The 17957-nt window shown below is 42.2% G+C and overlaps 1 protein-coding gene across 1 annotated transcript; it reads right to left on the minus strand.

Annotated features, from left to right (window-relative positions):
- Window positions 1-9142: 9142 nt before the first annotated feature.
- On the minus strand, window positions 9143-13247 carry LOC129825666 (kinesin-like protein KIF26B). Its single transcript, XM_055885855.1, has 4 exons — window positions 13238-13247; window positions 12778-12947; window positions 10182-10386; window positions 9143-9803 (listed from the first exon to the last, which is right to left on the minus strand). Exons 1-4 carry the CDS (start codon window positions 13245-13247, stop codon window positions 9766-9768), a joined length of 423 nt encoding a protein of 140 aa, XP_055741830.1. The 3' UTR covers window positions 9143-9765.
- Window positions 13248-17957: the final 4710 nt, after the last annotated feature.

Consider the following 17957-nt stretch of genomic DNA (forward strand, 5'->3'; position numbering starts at 1 on the left):
TGCCGACGTTATCTGCCCGAGGGAGTTATCCAAATGGCACCTCCGTCGCGACGTTACCTGAACGCTCACCTGGGGCCCGCTAATCGTTAGCTGTCTTATCGGCTGCTATCTTAATAAGTATTTCGGACAATTTTTTTTTTTTTTTTCTTGGGTCACTATATCTATTTTGCCAATTGGATTGATCCCCTCTACAAGACACGGAACCCCACTAATCTACCGATGGAAACGCACGAGGTGTCTAAAAATAGACCTCCATCCTATGCTATCTTGCTACCGATAGCCATCTACCCGGCCAGCTGTCTGGATCGCCGTGACCCCAACCAACCTCTACTCACTGGACCCTTATTGATCACTCGATTAAGCATGCCTCTCCTTAATGTAAATATGCCTTGTCCACTGCTGTTCTGGTTAGTGTTTATTGGCTTATTTCACTGTAGGGCCTCTAGCCCTGCTCACTATACCATATCCAACCTTTCATTTCCACCACCCACATATGCGATGACATCACCTGGTTTCAATGATGTTTCTAGAGACAATATCTCTCTCATCATCACTCAATACCTAGGTTTACCTCCACTGTATTCACATCCTACCATACCTTTGTCTGTACATTATTCCTTGAAGCTATTTTATCGCCCCCAGAAACGTCCTTTTACTCTCTGTTCTAGATGCTCTAGACGACCAATTCTCATAGCTTTTAGCCGTACCCTTATCCTACTCCTCCTCTGTTCCTCTGGTGATGTAGAGGTGAATCCAGGCCCTGCAGTACCTAGCTCCACTCCTATTCCCCAGGCGCTCTCTTTTGATGACTTCTGTAACCGTAATAGCCTTGGTTTCATGCATGTTAACATTAGAAGCCTCCTCCCTAAGTTTGTTTTGTTCACTGCTTTAGCTCACTCTGCCAACCCGGATGTTTTAGCCGTGTCTGAATCCTGGCTTAGAAAGACCACCAAAAATTCTGACATTTTCATCCCCAACTACAAGATTTTCAGACAAGATAGAACGGCCAAAGGGGGCGGTGTTGCAATCTACTGCAAAGATTGCCTGCAGAGTTCTGTTTTACTATCCAGGTCTGTTCCCAAACAATTTGAACTTCTACTTTTAAAAATCCACCTCTCTAAAAACAAGTCTCTCACCGTTGCCGCCTGCTATAGACCACCCTCTGCCCCCAGCTGTGCTCTGGACACCATATGTGAACTGATTGCCCCCCATCTATCTTCAGAGCTCGTGCTGCTAGGCGACCTAAATTGGAACATGCTTAACACCCCAGCCATCCTACAATCTGAGCTTGATGCCCTCAATCTCACACAAATTATCAATGAACCTACCAGGTACCACCCCAATTCCGTAAACACGGGCACCCTCATAGATATCATCCTAACCAACTTGCCCTCCAAATACACCTCTGCTGTTTTCAACCAAGATCTCAGCGATCACTGCCTCATTGCCTGCATCCGTAATGGGTCAGCGGTCAAACGACCTCCACTCATCACTATCAAACGCTCCCTGAAACACTTCAGCGAGCAGGCCTTTCTGATCGACCTGGCCGATGTATCCTGGAAGGATATTGATCTCATCCCTTCAGTAGAGGATGCCTGGATATTTAAAAAAAATGCCTTCCTCACCATCTTGAATAAGCATGCCCCATTCAAGAAATTTAGAACCAGGAACAGATATAGCCCTTGGTTCTCTCCTGACCTGACTGCCCTTAACCAACAGAAAAACATCCTATGGCGTTCTGCATTAGCATCGAACAGCCCCCGTGATATGCAACTTTTCAGGGAAGCTAGAAACCAATATACACAGGCAGTTAGAAAAGCCAAGGCTAGCTTTTTCAAGCAGAAATTTGCTTCCTGCAACACAAATTCAAAAAAGTTCTGGGACACTGTAAAGTCCATGGAGAATAAGAACACCTCCTCCCAGCTTCCAACTGCACTGAAGATAGGAAACACTGTCACCATCGACAAATCCACTATAATTGAGAATTTCAATAAGCATTTTTCTACGGCTGGCCATGCTTTCCACCTGGCTGCCCCTACCCCGGTCAACAGCACTGCCCTCCCCTCTGCTACTCGCCCAAGCCTTCCCCATTTCTCTTTCTCCCAAATACAGTCAGCTGATGTTCTGAAAGAGCTGCAAAATCTGGACCCTTACAAATCAGCCGGGCTAGATAATCTGGACCCTTTCTTTCTAAAACTATCTGCTGAAATTGTTGCCACCCCTATTACTATCCTTTTCAACCTCTCTTTCGTGTCGTCTGAGATTCCCAAAGATTGGAAAGCAGCTGCGGTTATCCCCGTCTTCAAAGGGGGGGACACTCTTGACCCTAACAGCTACAGACCTATATCTATCCTACCCTGCCTTTCTAAGGTCTTCGAAAGCCAAGTCAACAAACAGATTACCGACCATTTCGAATCCCACCATACCTTCTCCACTATGCAATCTGGTTTCAGAGCTGGCCATGGGTGCACCTCAGCCACGCTCAAGGTCATAAACGATATCTTAACCGCCATCGATAGGAAACAATACTGTGCAGCCGTATTCATTGACCTGGCCAAGGCTTTTGACTCTGTCAATCACCACATCCTCATCGGCAGACTCTACAGCCTTGGTTTCTCTAATGATTGCCTCGCCTGGTTCACCAACTACTTCTCTGATCGAGTTCAGTGTGTCAAATCGGAGGGTCTGTTGTCCGGGCCTCTGGCAGTCTCTATGGGGGTGCCACAGGGTTCAATTCTTGGACCGACTCTCTTCTCTGTATACATCAATGATGTCGCTCTTGCTGCTGGTGATTCTCTGATCCATCTCTACGCAGACGACACTATTCTGTATACTTCTGGCCCTTCTTTTGACACTGTGTTAACAACCCTCCAGGCGAGCTTCAATGCCATACAACTCTCCTTCCGTGGCCTCCATTTGCTCTTAAATACAAGTAAAACTAAATGCATGCTCTTCAACCGATCGCTGCCTGCACCTGCCCGCCTGTCCAACATCACTACTCTGGACGGCTCTGACTTAGAATATGTGGACAACTACAAATACCTAGGTGTCTGGTTAGACTGTAAACTCTCCTTCCAGACTCACATCAAACATCTCCAATCCAAAGTTAAATCTAGAATTGGCTTCCTATTCCGCAAAAAAGCATCCTTCACTCATGCTGCCAAACATACCCTTGTAAAACTGACCATCCTACCAATCCTCGACTTCGGTGATGTCATTTACAAAATAGCCTCCAAAACCCTACTCAATAAATTGGATGCAGTCTATCACAGTGCCATCCGTTTTGTCACCAAAGCCCCATATACTACCCACCACTGCGACCTGTACACTCTCGTTGGCTGGCCCTCGCTTCATACTCGTCGTCAAACCCACTGGCTCCAGGTCATCTACAAGACCCTGCTAGGTAAAGTCCCCCCTTATCTCAGCTCGCTGGTCACCATAGCAGCACCTACCTGTAGCACGCGCTCCAGCAGGTATATCTCTCTGGTCACCCCCAAAACCAATTCTTCCTTTGGCCGCCTCTCCTTCCAGTTCTCTCCTGCCAATGACTGGAACGAACTACAAAAATCTCTGAAACTGGAAACACTTATCTCCCTCACTAGCTTTAAGCACCAGCTGTCAGAGCAGCTCATAGATTACTGCACCTGTACATAGCCCATCTATAATTTAGCCCAAACAATCTACCTCTTTACCTACTGTATTTATTTATTTATTTATTTTGCTCCTTTGCACCCCATGATTTCTATCTCTACTTTTTCTATCTCTACTATCTCTACTTTTTTAACTTTTTTTTACTTGCTATATTGTATTTACTTCGCCACCATGGCCTTTTATATTTTTATTTATTTATATATATATTTTGTTTGCCTTCACCTCCCTTATCTCACCTCACTTGCTCATATTGTATATAGACTTATTTTTCACTGTATTATTGACTGTATGTTTGTTTTACTCCATGTGTAACTCAGGGGCGAAAATCTGAGATCAACCTTGGAGGGGACAATTACATTAAATTTTCTCAAGAGCAATTCCTGAGGGGGACACCAAAAGTAGTGCTGTAACACATAGCATACGTTGTTAAATGTATATTGAGGAACCATAATTCCTACAACTGGATAATTGATAGGTACAGTAGTTAACTGAAGGGTTTTCCCAACTTGTTCAAATGTTTAAATCATTATAATTCTACTACTAATAATAGTTATAGCAGTGCTCCTTACCAGTCCAGTATGTATGCAGGTATTCGTACTTACAACCAGCAATATCAAGAAAGGTCAGTAGGTGACAATGGTACTGTACACTGTATGGGTGTAGTTTTCATAAATACAATGAACATGGTGTGATCACATCTAAAAGAATCTCCATTGAGAACCATCACAAAGTTGGTCTCCGTATTGAATTGACCTTTTAATTTGACTTTTTCTGATACATTTATATAGTCATTAAATATGTGCACCTGGCCTGAGTCTACAATATCTTTGCAAGAACAAAAAGCTTAAAATAAGTACAGTTCTAAAAGCAAAATAACTACTTCAATGAAAAACCCAAATAAATCAAACAAAATATCCTTCAGTGTCTCAACTCTTCAAACAGCAGCTATGGACAAGTATGTCACACAAAGTATGCCATTTTAAATAAAATAACATGAAATAAATCATTTGTAAGTGTACTAAAAACTACTAAACAAAAGAGCAACTATCAATTACACCATGGGTTCTCAAACAGGGGTCCATGGACTAATTGCAAGGGGTCCGTGAAATAAAAAAGTGTAATGAATGTAGTCAGTACCACAAGGTTTCCAGTAAGTTTACATATAATATAGAGGGGGTGGAGGTCCCTGAGGACCGCTCAAAACCTTGCCTGCCTTGCCTCAAAATATGCAGGGGTTCCAGTACCCCAAAAAGGTTGAGAACCACTGCTATACACACTACTGAACAAAAGAACCGAGCATATGTTTGCGGGTTTCCTCAGCAACACATGTTGGCACTTTCGCAATGCCCTCGCCTGTTGTCTCCGACACCCTGTATAGCCCAATAAACTCCTTGTGAGGGACATGGTCATGGTCAACATAACGCAGACAGACATTCTCCTGTTCAGCACCAGAGACATCTTGAGTACCATCAACAATTAATGAAAATTGTACAATCGGAAGAGACCTAATCTCAGCTGCAATGCCTCGAATGACTATTGGCCATGATGTTCAGAATTTCATTCTGTGCTTTGGGGCCTGTGTACATTGTGGTACGCTCTGTTAACCACTTCAGTAAAATGGGATCATCCTCTTCTGCCCTAAGTTTCAAAATCTGGTATAAATTCCCACTGTCATCCGTGTGGCCTCTAAAGGCTTGTCCCTGTCTTACTACATGCCGCACCGAACTAACAATTTTCATCAAGCAATGCCTTGCGTCATCCAGCTGTTTACCCCACGCGCTGGACATAACTGGACACTGATTGGATTTAGCTGGTGTGCTGTTACAATTACAAAGTAGCGGTGGGTTTGGCAATTTTGATGTGCTGTGAATTTTTCAATGCCTTTTCTCCAGTTCCTAAATCCTGCACTAATGAAGGCTGCATCAGCTCTTTGGCCAAAAGATGGCTGGCTTGAAAACCCTTGGCTACAGTGAAAACACAACACTCCTTTTATTGATGGATTATAATGTAGCCAGGGGAAATCGCGAAACCATCTCTCTTGAAACGTCAACACTCTGTTGGCAAGAGTTTGCGGTTCTATAAATTGTGGGTGTGGCTGATATGGTTTTGTGCCATCACTGTGGTAACTGGACAATGCTGTGCCACTGTCCCCTATACTGGTGCTGCTGGCAACAAGGGTGACACTTGGTCCTGCCGTGGCTGTGACACTGTCCTCTGAAGTCTCTCTCCCTGGCTCTTTCCCTTTCACCACCCTAACTGACTCAGTCTGTCTCCTAGAAAATAAATAAGGTGTTTGCCGTACTCCTAACTACCGGTACCCAAAACTACACAATTAATCACAACAGCAATACCATTGCCGTAAACAAATCTTAGTTTAGTCACCAGTTTAAGTTGAGAGTGGGGGTATCCATGGCATTTTCCAATTATGTCCCTATTTTACAAGTCAAAAAAATTGAGAACCTTTCATAATGTTGCCAAACAAAGACTCAACAAACTTACCTGAGACTCCCTGTCTGCCAGTCTGTCCCTGCATATCTGTCCCCAACTCTGCTGTCTGTGTGCCATCTGTTGCCTGCTCTGCCTAATGACATCATTGTGAAACATTTCCATTCGCATTTCACTTCTTTCTTATGAACATTTTATCAACTAGTCGTTGAGATATTAGGATACTAGAGTTCTTACTATGCGTTTTGGTGTACTGACAAATACTCTGATGTCCGTCTTCTTACTTTTTTCTGCCATTTTTCTACCTGGCTGGCTGGCTGGCCTAGCTGCACACACACACATTTACACAACACATGCTGCAACCTTTTGTAATTTAATTAGTTTGTTTCATAATGGCTGGCTTCCAACAATAGCTGAATTTGTAAAGCTAGCGAGCACCAATTCCGTTTCTGTGTGTTTGCTATAATCTTTGCTACCTGGTTAAATAAAGGTGAAATAAAATAAAATAAAAAAAGTTCACTATCGACAATTTATCTTTTGCAACGAGACCATTATATATATTTAAGACAATGGTAGAAGAGAGTGTAGTTCTGTTCTGTTCAGTTTGGACTTCAGTTTATTGCTAACCTTATCAACGTCGAAGCACTACAGCTGCATGCTGATCTTGGAATAAACTGACGATAGCAAAGATTCCATCTTTGACGACGCCACATAAATGGAATAGGTACTAGCTAGCTTGATAGTTAATGTTTGCTTTAGTTTGCGCGCTAGCTCTGCAAATTCAACTAGTGTGTGAACCCTGCCAACATAAAAATAAATAAATAACATTGCTATGGACCTGGTATGGATTGACTGGATTAACCTCACGTCAGTTACGTACATGTGCCTTTCGGACAGTAGATACGAACTCTCTATTACCTTGCCAGCTAAAGAACTGGCAGTGGATCAAACCATTGTGAGGCAAAGGGCGGGGGGGGTCGCAATCTTTTGAAATTTAAATGCGCTATTAAGTGTCTATAATCAGCACAAGTGCTTTCATTGCGTATTATTAATATTATTGAAATTACATAGTTATGTTTACAGTGATATATTGGGTGGGACAAATCATATTTTTCCCAAGATGGGGGGTCGTGTCCCCCCCGTCCCCCCTGGGATTTTCCGCCTATGGTGTAACTATGTGTTGTTGTATGTGTCGAACTGCTTTGCTTTATCTTGGCCAGGTCGCAATTGTAAATGAGAACGTGTTCTCAATTTGCCTACCTGGTTAAATAAAAGTGAAATAAAAAAATAAATAAAAAAATACAAAATTCGTGTGATATTTGAGTGACTCAAACATTACAACAAAATATGTGGGATAAAAAACGTTAGCTGACATGGGTTAGTTGATCTGGACATTTCTGGCAAGTTATCAATAGCTCTCTAAGGTACAATATACAATGACTGATATGTCAAGAGGAAAACCCTATTTCAAAATGGCACCTTGTGCATTCTACTATTACAACTTTCAACAGTAAGACTGACTTCCTTTTTTATGATTTTTTTAAATTTTGTCACCAGAATAAGACCCTCGATATTTATTAGAAAGGAGCATCAAGCTCATCACCAGCTTGCACTTTCCCCACCCTGTGAAGTTCATCGTAGTTTATTTCATCTGTAGCCGAATAAACTGCATGGTTTCCCGAGTCGTAGGGAGGACGACACACCATATCATCTCGTGACTCCAAGTTTACTTTGTTATGACAGTTATTATATCAATATTTGCACATAAAGCCAAAACACTTTTGTATACATTGATATAATAACCATCATTAAAAGAGCCATTTCTTGCCTAATTAATTTTACTGCCGACACAAAAAGATCCCACCATGTCGAACGAACAAATTGTCTGTCGCCATTTATAAAATTGTACACAAACTTTCTGTTTCCATCACAGCTGTCCTGATTATTTTTTATATGCGGTAACTTTACTCACATAAAAACTGTTGATAGACGCGTGGTCTTTAGAAAATGCATCCTTATTCTGCCGTTTCCATTAAGGTAACGTGGGGTAACTACTCCAGGTACTTTGGAAAAACGTCCCTTTTCTATGAACATTTCATTAAATAACTAAAACCGTGTAAACTCTAGCCACTTATTTTCCTTCACAGTTTGTTTGCCTAACCATTACCATCATCCACATAACTCTTTTTTCTAAATAGCAAACTCTGCTTTTTTTGTGCCAGAAATTGTTCTTGGGGGGCTAGTTACCCCACGTTACCCTACACAAGTTGCAACGTTGCTTTTGTCAAATAAACCTGGGTCAATGGAAAACTACTGTTATCCTTGTTTACTGTGCTAGTGTTTTGTCACCCTTCTCCAACTAGTGTTTAAAACAGTAGTCTGTGTTGGCATTAATAACACATCAGCATGTTGTGCCAAGCTTCCAGCTCTCACACGAAGCCATTCGACTCAGCTGAATGAACAAAGCACAAGTGGGTACACAACCACCGTAGAACAGTTTCAACTTTGGCATGAAAGTTGTAGGACACCGTACATACCAATACCATAATAAATACAGAGAAATATGAAGACATGTAGCTTCTAAAGTGTTGACACATGTAACCGATGTGAAATGGCTATCTAGTTAGCGGTGGTGCGCGCTAATAGCCTTTCAATCGGTGACGTCACTTGCTCTGAGACCTTGAAGTAGTGGTTCCCCTTGCTCTGCAAGAGCCGCGGCTTTTGTGGAGCGATGGGTAACGATGCTTCGTGGGTGACTGTTGTTGATGTGTGCAGAGGGTCCCTGGTTCGCGCCCGGGTCGGGGCGAGGTGACGGACTAAAGTTAAAACTGTTACACACACAACATGCTGATACTGTAAATAAGATTCATAAAACAAACATCATGGAGTGTGTGTCAGAAGAGGCTGGTGGGAGGAGGTATAGATGGACAGGCTAATTGTAATGGCTGGAATGGAATCAATGGAATGGAGTCTAACATGTTGTTTCCATGTGTTTGGAACCATTCCATTGATTCCATTCCAGCCATTACAATGAGCCTGTCCTCCTATAGCGCCTCCTCTGGTGTGTGTGTGTGTGTGTGTGTGTGTGTGTGTGTGTGTGTGTGTGTGTGTGTGTGTGTGTGTGTGTGTGTGTCATCCAGGTGAAGCTGTGGTATATGTATCAGTGAGTCATTGTGATTAGTTGGAGTGTGTGTTGGATTGCCTTGAGCTGATCTATCAACATAACAGTGAATACTGATCTGCATGAGTCAGAACATTCATCATTCAGAGTGAGTGTGCTCTGTGATCTTCCGAGATTTCACTCCCTCTTCTTCATGAGAAGTCCACACTGAGTGATACTTCGACCTACTGTTCGGGAGTTGAAATGCAAACGTTTATGTTTTCAAGAGGAATTCAGATAAGCACCAAAACAATTGTCAAAACCTTTCTGTGACGGTGGTATTCCATCGTGGCGTTCTCTCTGTACATCTATTAACAACACTGGGAACAAAATTACACTAAATGAACACTAAATTCCCATGAATCCTTGCTGCTGTCTATCCGACGACATCTCCTCGCTTGCCGGCGCTTGGTGGCAACGTCGAAGCATGTGACCATCATGACGTTGGCCTTGCAGAGGTTGACCCTGCTCTCCAGCCTCGCCGTGACAACCTCCAAGGCTTCCAGGTGCTACAGAGAGTCCACCTCAAACGTCTGCCACAGGTCAACTACACAAACACAACGTGAGGTTAATTTTTCTAGCCATCATCTCAAAATAACATGAATGAGGAAGGCCTCTGAGGATCAATATTAGCCACCTAACATATCCTCACCAACACACCAGACAAGCACAGGAGAGAAGAAGTTTAAGGGCCACAGTAGGATGGAATATTCTATCTATTAGACTGATTCTATGACAATACCAAGAGTCAATGCAATGGTTTCTGAAAAGAACTCCACAAGGTAAAAGGTTTAGTACAGTTGCTATTGCATTGGTCATTAATGAAAAGAAGAATGTTCACACACCTTGTAGTGTAAGTCCAGTTGCTAAGAGAAATAAACTGACTAGTTAATTAATGTCTGATGAATCTACAGAAAACACCCACACTCCTGGTTCCATTTCCCTGGCTCCAGCCTGAGGTTCTGTTTGGCCAGCTCCAGCCTGAGGTTCTGTTTGGCCAGCTCCAGCCTGAGGTTCTGTTTGGCCAGCTCCAGCTCTGTCTTCAGGCTGTTGTACTTGGCTCTCATCTCCTCCACCCTCTGCTGACGGTGCTCCAGGAACTTGAGTTTGGCACTGAAGCAAGCTATCCCCTGTTAACAGCAACACAGCCGTTTAAGGGCAAGGTGAGCTTCGGCTAAATATTTTATCCAACTCAGAGTTTTTCACAACAACAAACCTAAGTATCCTGGATGTGTCCCAAATTGAACCCTATTCCTAATACATAGTGCACTACTTTTTAACAGAGCACCATGGGCCCTGGTCAAAATGCTCTCTGTAATTATTCCGGCTGCTTTGGTGATATTTTTTATGGTAGCTGCAATGTAAAACTATGATTTATACCTTAAATATGCACATTTTCGAACAAAACATAGATTTATTGTATAACATGTTATAAGACTGTCATCTGATGAAGTTGTTTCTTGGTTAGTGACTAATTATATCTCTATTTGGTCGGTTTTGTGATAGCTACCTATGCGGTAAAAACATGGTGAAAATATGCGGTTGACTTTTTTGCTATTGTGGTTAGCTAATAGAAATACATAGTGTTTTCGCTGTAAAACATTTTAAAAATTGGAAATGATGGCTGGATTCACAAGATGTGTATCTTTCATTTGGTGTCTTGGACTTGTGATTTCATGATATTTATATGCTAGTATTTACTTGTGGCGCTATGCTAGGCTATGCTAGTCAGCTTTTTTACTGATGAGGATGCTCCCGGATCCGGGATGGTGATGAAGTAGAGGTTAACACTTTTTTGGTTACTACATGATTCCATGTGTTATTTCATAGTTTTAATGTCTTCAATGATATTCTACAATGTAGAAAATAGTAAAAAGAAAAGAAAAACCCTTAAATGAGTAGGTGTCCAAACTTTTGACTGGTACTGTATATGTGAGGATAGGGTGCCATTTGTGACACATCTTCTGACTATGTTAACCTTAAATTAGAAAATAGTACATTTTCAAAGGCTAGTTCATAATTCTATGTAATTATGAATGTATGTATGTACGGTATGTACAGTGCCTTCAGAAAGTATTCATGCCCCTTGACTTTTTCCACAATTTGTTGTGTTACAGCCTGAATTCAAAAATGTATTTGTTACGTCTGCTCCTGCTCCTCCTCTCCGGCGTACGACTTCGCCAAAGTACTAACCACCGGTCCTGGGATTCATAATTACGCACACCTGTCACTCATCATTACGCGCACCTGTTAATCATTATGATTCACACCTGGACTCCATTACCTTCATCATTTCCTCCCCTTTATATGTCACTTTCCCAGGTTCACTCACTAGTTGGTATTGTTCTTGTGTATCGGCGTTCTGCCTTATGTTAGTGTTGTGTTCTTGGTTTGGTTTTATTAAAACGTTCCACCTGCTTCTGACTCACCGCCCCATCATTACAATAGTAAATTGATTTGTTTTCTCAACCCCATAAAGACAAAGTGAAAACATTTTTTTTGAAATGTTTGCTAATTTATTGAAAATTAAAAACGTAGTTTGTGGAATACTTTGTCAAAGCACCTTTGGCAGCAGTTACAGCTATGCGTCTTTCTAGGTAAGTTTCTAAGAGTTTCCACACCTGGATTGTGCAACATTTGCCCATTATTCTTGAAAGAATTCTTCAAGCTCTGTCAAATTGGTTGTTGATTATTGCTGGACATGGAGCTGGTTAGTACCTTCAAGTACCTGGGAACAGTGCTGGACAACAAGTTGATGTTTGAGGAGAACACAGATGCCATCTGTAAAAAGTGACAGCAGAAGTTTTTTCTTTCCTGAGAAAGATGAACTTGTTAATTATCAGCAAGACAGCCAATTACACTGTTTAACAGGAGTTTTATTGAATCCGAACTGATGTTCTCAATGGTGGCCTGGTTTGGCAATCTTAATGTTTGCAACAGAAATAGGTTGGACAGGGTGGTTAAGGCGGACAGCAAGGTCATCGGGGTGCAATAGGCACATCTCTCAGTGACATTCAGAAAGCAAGTGGTGAGGAGAGTAGCTAACAGTAGCTCTCCTCCTAGACTGATCACCCCCGCAACGATTTTGCGCTTCTCCCCTCAAGTTGTTGTTTTAGACTTCCCAAACTCAATAGCAACAGATTCAAGAACTCTTTTATCCCACAGGCCATACACTTTTTGAATCTGCACGTGAAATTAAATGTATATATTTTGCTGCACTTTTGCACTATGACTGCTCCTTTTTATTGATTTTAAGATAGCAACCGATCTCAATATTTCATGTTGTGTATATCTGTTGTATTGTTGTCACTGTCAAGGAGTGTGAATATTTTCTGAGGGCACTGTATGTAGTGCACATGGAGATTATGTACATGCTAGTATCATGTAATGCATGCTAAGTTTGCGATTGTGTTTGGCTATTTATGTGTTTGTACACAAACCTAAGAAAAGCCCTGATTTCCCCTGATATACTAAACATGTATCCAAGCCTATCTTTAAACACCAACATCTGGTCCCCTCACCTGTTTGTCTGCTCCTCCTCTCCTCTGCAGCCTCTCCACGTCGTCTAACTCATACACCTTGATCTCGTAGGCCTCTGGGATGTCACTCTCTATCCAGCGAGACCTGGGGGCACTGGCTGACCTCCTGAGAGAGAGGGACGTGTCATGGGAGAGACGCCGCGGGTGGGAGCCTACAGGTCAAGTAGAATGGAATAGAATGGAGTACAGATGTAAGATCTAAATTGGACCTGTATTGTCACAGAAAAATAATCATGCAGCAACAGAATTTGAACGTTTAGTCCATAGTGTTGCTTGTCAGTGGTTAGGCTATTAGCTGGACAAAATGAGGCTACATGAAAATACTGTTAAGGAAAAAAGAGTTGGTTGAGTGCGGTCTTAATGCAAGCATCGGTCTGTGGTGGTAAATAGACGGCTACGAATAACATAGATGAGAACTCTATTGGTAGATAGTGTGGTCTACACCTTCTCATAAGGTACTATACCTCAGGCGAGCAATACCTCGAGACTTATATAGACATCTTGCACCAACTGTTCCTGACAAAAAGACACACACCCCCACCCCTCGTCTTATCAGACGTAGCTTCTCTGTTCTTCCGGTGCATTAAATCCCTCCAGCTGTATATTATCCATGTCGTCGTTCAGCCACAACTCTGTGAAACATAAGATATTACTGTTCTTAATGTCCTGTTCCTAGGATATCATAGGTCATCAATTTTATTTTCCAATGATTGCATGTTAGCAAGTAGAATTTTTATTTTATTTTTATTTTACCGTTATTTTACCAGGTAAGTTGACTGAGAACACGTTCTCATTTGCAGCAACGACCTGGGGAATAGTTACAGAGGAGAGGAGGGGGATGAATGAGCCAATTGTAAACTGGGGATTATTAGGTGACCATGATGGTTTGAGGGCCAGATTGGGAATTTAGCCAGGACACCGGGGTTAACACCCCTACTCTTACGATAAGTGCCATGGGATCTTTAATGACCTCAGAGTCAGGACACCCGTTTAACGTCCCATCCGAAAGACGGCACCCTACACACAGGGCAGTGTCCCCAATCACTGCCCTGGGGCATTGGGATATTTTATTGGACCAGAGGAAAGAGTGCCTCCTACTGGCCCTCCAATACCACTTCCAGCAGCATCTGGTCTCCCATCCAGGGACTGACCAGGACCAACCCTGCTTAGCTTCAGAAGCAAGCCAGCAGTGGTATGCAGGGTGGTATGCTGCTGGCTGGGTTAGGGTTAGGGTTAGGGTTAGGGAAAATTGATGGCAGTGGGAGTTTACTCGCTCGCCTACGGATTCTCAAAAGGCAGCCCGATCTGCGTCCTCTTTTCCTCCGTCTTTTCTTCACACAAATGACGGGGATCAGGGCCTGTTCATGGGAGAGCACTATATGTTTCTCGTCGGACTCGTTAAAGAAAAAAGCTTCTTCCAGTTCGTGGTGAGTAATCCTAGTTCTGATGTCCAGAAGTTATGTCACGATCGCGTTGACATGAACGAGAGGACCAAGGCGCAACATGATTTGAATACATCTTCCTTTTTAATAGCAACAACGAAGATGAACACTACACACTTATACAACACTAACGAAAACAACAAACGATCGTGAAAACTTCAAACGTAAGTGCACACACAAACTACTTACGTCGAACTATACATATACACAAACAATGACCCACAAACAGCTAAAGCCTATGGCAGCCTTAAATATGGCTCCCAATTAGAGACAACCGAAATCAGCTGTCTCTAATTGAGAACCCATTCCGGCCACCATAGACTTTCCTAGAACTACACCCAACATAGACACAGCTAGACACATACACTCAACACAAAACCATAAACTACAACAAACACCCCCTCTACCATATAATACCCCAAAATACACACATACCCCATGTCACACCCTGACCTAACTAAAATAATAAATAAAACAAATAATACTAAGGCCAGGGCGTGACAAGTTATTTTCGGTCATAGGAGACGGTAACAGCAACATTATGTACAAAATAAGTAAAAAAAATATTACAAACCACACAAAAAAAAAATACTAAATAGCACAATTGGTTATGGGCATGTAAAACGTCAGCCATTTCTCTTCAACGCCATTTTAACTAGATAACACAGCCACAAAGTCTCCATCTGCTCCTTGTTACATCACACTTCCTCATGATTTTTGGATTGTACCTCACAACCTCCAACACTTGGTCTGGAATGTAATTACATACTAACATGGCTAGTGGCTAACGTTAGCCAGCTTGAACTTGCTACTGAGCTAGCATACGAGTTTGGTAGCACAGAGTAGATCATCCATATGGCGTTGAGAAGTTTAGAAGATAACCGGAAATAAGTTAATAAGTATGTAATATCCCAAAAACATAACTATGTTTGTACTTAAAGGTAACCGGATTGTGACTGCAACTAAGTTACTAAATCTTTGACCACACTGTGTTGTTACATTGGTAAGTAAAAACTCCTACCCTTCACATGAAGCAACATTCAAAGTTATTAATGGGTGCATCCCAAATGGAACCCTATTCACTATGTAGTGCACTACTTTCAACCAGAGCCCTATGGCCTCTGGTCAAAAGCAGTGCACTATATAGGGAGTAGGGTGCAACCATAGTTTGTGCAGGAGTTCTTCAATCTACAATGTACAGAAATTGAAACCTTTGGCACCGCCCTCTGAGAGCTGCTGTTGGACGTGCAGAGTAAAGAACAGGCTACTGATGGGACTTTTTATAAATGCAGAAAATCACGAATCAAAATAAATGTTAGACCACAGTGACTATGCTATTTTTGCGAAGACTATTTGATTTTGAGTTTTGACATAAAAGTGTATATGTGAAAACTATTTACAAGATGCACACATTCAGTTCTTCTGAACTCACTTCTCTCATGGATAAGAGGGAAGGTTGTGTTACCCGGTGCTGGTACATGTGCAGATCAAATACACCACTGGAACGCTGATTCAGCTGTTTACATGTTCTAATAATTAGAAAGATTGCTCAGAAAACCAGCTGTTTTAATCGCCGTATGCTTACTTCAAGTAAGGCCTAAAGCCGGTTAAGATAAACAGAGTAAGTGGTTTACATGACTAATGCCAATACTCGGCCTTCTGCCATAATCAGGATAATATAAAATTATTAGAGTGCATGTAAACTTACTCAGTCAGTCTTGCCTTTGCCCAAGCTACATTTCTTTCCTGTAATTTAACAGACAACTCATGCGTGAACCAAGGATTAAATCTGTCGTTCACCCGTATCCTTTTGTGCGGTGCATGTTTATCTGCAACAAAGTTAAACAGGGAAATAAAACAATTAAGAGCCTGATCCGAGTCAGTGATAGTTAACACAACCCATCAGTCACTCAGCCTCAGCTCAGACAAAAAATGTTGCTCATAAAAATTCCTAAAATGTATTTTTATAATAATGCATGAGCGAGATTTAGATATCTTAACATCTCTTATGCAGGCTCCTGGACAATGGTCACTGAACTCATTGGCAAATATCCCATTTGCTGTAAACTTTTGAGGGGTATTTGTTAGAATAATATCTAAGAGAGTAGGTTTTTCAGGGTTTTTTAAATTGGATTTAGCATAGTTGGACCGCAGGTCAGACAATTTGTTAAGAGCACATGAGGAGACCGAGGAAGGGCAATAAATTCCCGTTAGTGTCAAATGGGCATTATTACCAAGGCCCACATTTAGGACTAGACATTCAAATTGCTTAGGGACAGGGGTGGTGATGGATACAGAAACAGTCAAGTTGTTCTCTAAAAACATTATATCCAGTCAGAGACAAATCAGAGTCCAGTATAGACTTATTTAACCAAGATTCAGTTATAACCAGAACGCCCGCCAGATTTACAATAAAATAAATTGTTGAAATCAAACTTCGAGCATTTACATGAATTACTCCAAGGCCGCAGCTGCGTGAATTCAGATGAGACGGAGTCTCTAAATCGAACATGCCACGTTCAGCCGGTAACCCCCTATTTATTAGAAAATACCATGGGGTTGGCTTGAATTGGAAGAGATACAAGATTGCCTAGAACTGAGCCATTAGGCCTATGCCTAGAATGAGGATGTGGATTAAAACAAGAGTAGAAACCACCTAAGTGATTCAGTAGGGAGGGAGGGACCCTAGGTTTACTCACTCTAATTGAATGAGGTTAAAGGCATCCACATGCTTCCCAGTTCAGTAGAGTTTGTGCAAATACTATGACAACATTTTGTGACGTTTTTGTTCGTTTTGGACTTTGGTGAGGGTTTTTTCTGCTGTTCGGGGACACACATTTATTTATGGAGGCAAGCCAAAGTTCGGAGCCGCTGTCTACGCCCCGTCGTCTGTGATTGGTCAACAGTAGGGATTCTCCAATAAATTCTTTGTTCAAATCAAATTTATTTATATAGCCCTTCTTACATCAGCTGATATCTCAAAGTGCTGTACAGAAACCCAGCCTAAAACCCCAAACAGCAAGCAATGCAGGTGTAGAAGCACGGTGGCTAGAAAAAACTCCCTAGAAAGGCCAGAACCTAGGAAGAAACCTAGAGAGGAACCAGGCTATGAGGGGTGGCCTGTCCTCTTCTGGCTGTGCCGGGTGGAGATTATAACAGAACATGGCCAAGATGTTCAAATGTTCATAAATGACCAGCATGGTCAAATAATAATAATCACAGTAGTAGTCGAGGGTGTAGCAAGTCAGCACCTCAGGAGTAAATGTCCGTTGGCTTTTCATAGCCGATCATTAAGAGTATCTCTACCGCTCCTGCTGTCTCTAGAGAGTTGAAAACAGCAGGTCTGGGACAGGTAGCACGTCCGGTGAACAGGTCAGGATTCCATAGCCGCAGGCAGAACAGTTGAAACTGGAGCAGCAGCACGGGGAATGGGGACAGCAAGGAGTCATCATGCCAGGTAGTCCTGAGGTATGGTCCTAGGGCTCAGATCCTCCGAGAGAGAGAAAGAAAGAGAGAATTAGAGAGAGCATACTTAAATTCACACAGGACACCGGATAAGACAGGAGAAGTACTCCAGATATAACAAACTGACCCTAGCTCCCCGACACATAAACTACTGCAGCATAAATACTGGAGGCTGAGACAGGAGGGGTCAGGAGACACTGTGGCCCCATCCGATGATATCCCCAGACAGGGCCAAACAGGCAGGATATAACCCCA

The sequence above is a fragment of the Salvelinus fontinalis genome, chromosome 27 (genome assembly GCF_029448725.1).
Source record: "Salvelinus fontinalis isolate EN_2023a chromosome 27, ASM2944872v1, whole genome shotgun sequence".
In the NCBI taxonomy this organism is placed as follows: domain Eukaryota; kingdom Metazoa; phylum Chordata; class Actinopteri; order Salmoniformes; family Salmonidae; genus Salvelinus; species Salvelinus fontinalis.